This window comes from Dipodomys merriami, unplaced genomic scaffold (genome assembly GCF_024711535.1).
Source record: "Dipodomys merriami isolate MVZ:Mamm:240054 unplaced genomic scaffold, mDipMer1.0.p SCAF_434, whole genome shotgun sequence".
Taxonomy (NCBI): domain Eukaryota; kingdom Metazoa; phylum Chordata; class Mammalia; order Rodentia; family Heteromyidae; genus Dipodomys; species Dipodomys merriami.
Genome location: NW_027205982.1, coordinates 201,792 through 203,565, shown reverse-complemented (window position 1 = coordinate 203,565; position 1,774 = coordinate 201,792). Strand labels below are relative to the sequence as shown.

At 72.7% G+C, this 1,774-nt stretch overlaps 1 protein-coding gene across 1 annotated transcript; it reads left to right on the top strand.

Moving 5' to 3' along the window:
- The first annotated feature begins 768 nt into the window (after positions 1-768).
- LOC138807789 (neurogenin-1-like) lies at positions 769-1,401 on the top strand. The gene has a single exon (XM_069993547.1). The coding sequence runs from the start codon at positions 769-771 to the stop codon at positions 1,399-1,401; it is 633 nt and encodes a 210-aa protein (XP_069849648.1).
- The last annotated feature ends 373 nt before the right edge of the window (positions 1,402-1,774 follow it).

Here is a 1,774-nt window from a genome sequence, read left to right as displayed (position 1 = left end):
TGGTTCTACGAATGAGGTTAAGTGAAGCTGAGAGGTGAAATCACTTCTCCCCGCCCCCCTTGCCCCCCCATTCACCTGCTACTCAGCAGCTGGGCTCCAGGTTTCCCTGCAACTCCCAGCGCGACGCGGCGGCGCGGCTCACACTTCCCGCCGCCCCGCCCGGCGACGCCGGCGCGCTCGGGGGAGGGGGGTGGGGGCTCCCGGGAGGAGCGTGCCTCGGCCCGCTAATCGCCCCCCTCGCCCGGGGTCTCCCCCCCGCCGGGAGGCGCGCCAGCCCGGCGCGGAGCCTCCGCCCGGCTCGCCGATTGGCCGGCGGTAATTACGGGCACGCTCCGGGACCGCATACATTATGCAAATGCCCGGTCCCCGCACGGGGCTGACCTGCCGCCGCGCTCCATTCACCGGGCCGCCTCGGGGGCGGAGGTGGCCGGGGAGGGAGGGGGGGGGGGCCGCGCCCATTGTCGCGCCGGGTACTTAAGGGGGTCCTGAGGCCGGTCGTGTGCCACTCCCGGTGCTCACACGAGCTGATCGGATCGCCGGCGACGTCACTCGGGAGACCAGCCCGGGGCGCGTGGCCTCCGCGGGCGAGGCCAGGAGGAGGAGGCGGAGGCGGAGACGAGGTGGCCCCGGCGTCCCCGCGCCCGCCGGAACGTAAGTGCGCCCCCGACGGCCGCGCGATCGGCGCGGCTGCGCCCTCTCCGCCTCTCCCCGCCGGTCCGTCCGTCCGTCCGTCGGTCCGCGCGTCGTTCCCGAGCAGCGCGCACAGCGATGCCCGCCCCTCTGGAGGCCGGCCTCTCCGATCTCGCCTCGGGGCCGTCGGGGGCGGCCCGCCGGGGGGCGCTGGGGGCGGAGCCGGAGCCGCCCGAGCCTCCGCCGCAGCCGCGTCGGCGGCGCCGGGGCCGGGCGCGCGTGCGCCCCGAGGCGCTGCTGCACTCGCTGCGCCGCAGCCGCCGCGTCAAGGCCAACGACCGCGAGCGCAACCGCATGCACAACCTGAACGCGGCGCTGGACGCGCTGCGCAGCGTGCTGCCCTCCTTCCCCGACGACACCAAGCTCACCAAGATCGAGACGCTCCGCTTCGCCTACAACTACATCTGGGCCCTGGCGGAGACGCTGCGCCTGGCCGACCAAGGGCTGCCCGGGGGCGCGGCCCGGGAGCGCCTCCTGCCTCCGTGCGCCCCCTGCGCGCCCGGACCCCCGAGTCCCGCCAGCGACGCCGAGTCCTGGGGCTCCGGGGCCGCCGCCTCGCCCTGCGCGGCCGCCGCCTCGCCCATCTCGGACCCCAGCAGCCCTGCCTCCGAAGACTTCGCCGGCTACGGCCCCAGCGACCCCCTGTTCTCCTTCCCCGGCCTGCCCAAAGACCTGCTCCACGCGACGCCTTGTTACCTCCCTTACCACTAGGCCCTTTGTACGACCGTTGCTTTCGTGGGGTCGGTGGGCAACCCGGGAGGACCCAGCGGGGCCAGGTGGAGGGAGGAGGAGGAGGAGGGCAGCGGGGCGGGGGGGGGGGATACCCGAGCCTCTTGTTAGGTCGCTGCACCCTCGCCACGGCAGCCCCCCCCCACGTCGGTCTGTTTCTCCTGACCCCCCTCCCCTCCTGCCCGCCCCCAGACGGCCTTTCCTTTTTGCACTTTCTGAACTCCACAAAACCTCCTTTGTGGCTGGCTGCGAGCTGACCCCAGTCGCCACGTGAAGTGTGATTTGGAGAAGGGACAGATGAGCCCCCTGAAGACGAGGTGAAAAGTCAATTTTACAATTTGTAGAACTCTAATGA

Bases quoted from the DNA above. Each gene is read 5' to 3' on its own strand.
- LOC138807789 (XM_069993547.1), top strand. From the start codon at position 769: ATGCCCGCCCCTCTGGAGGCCGGCCTCTCCGATCTCGCCTCGGGGCCG.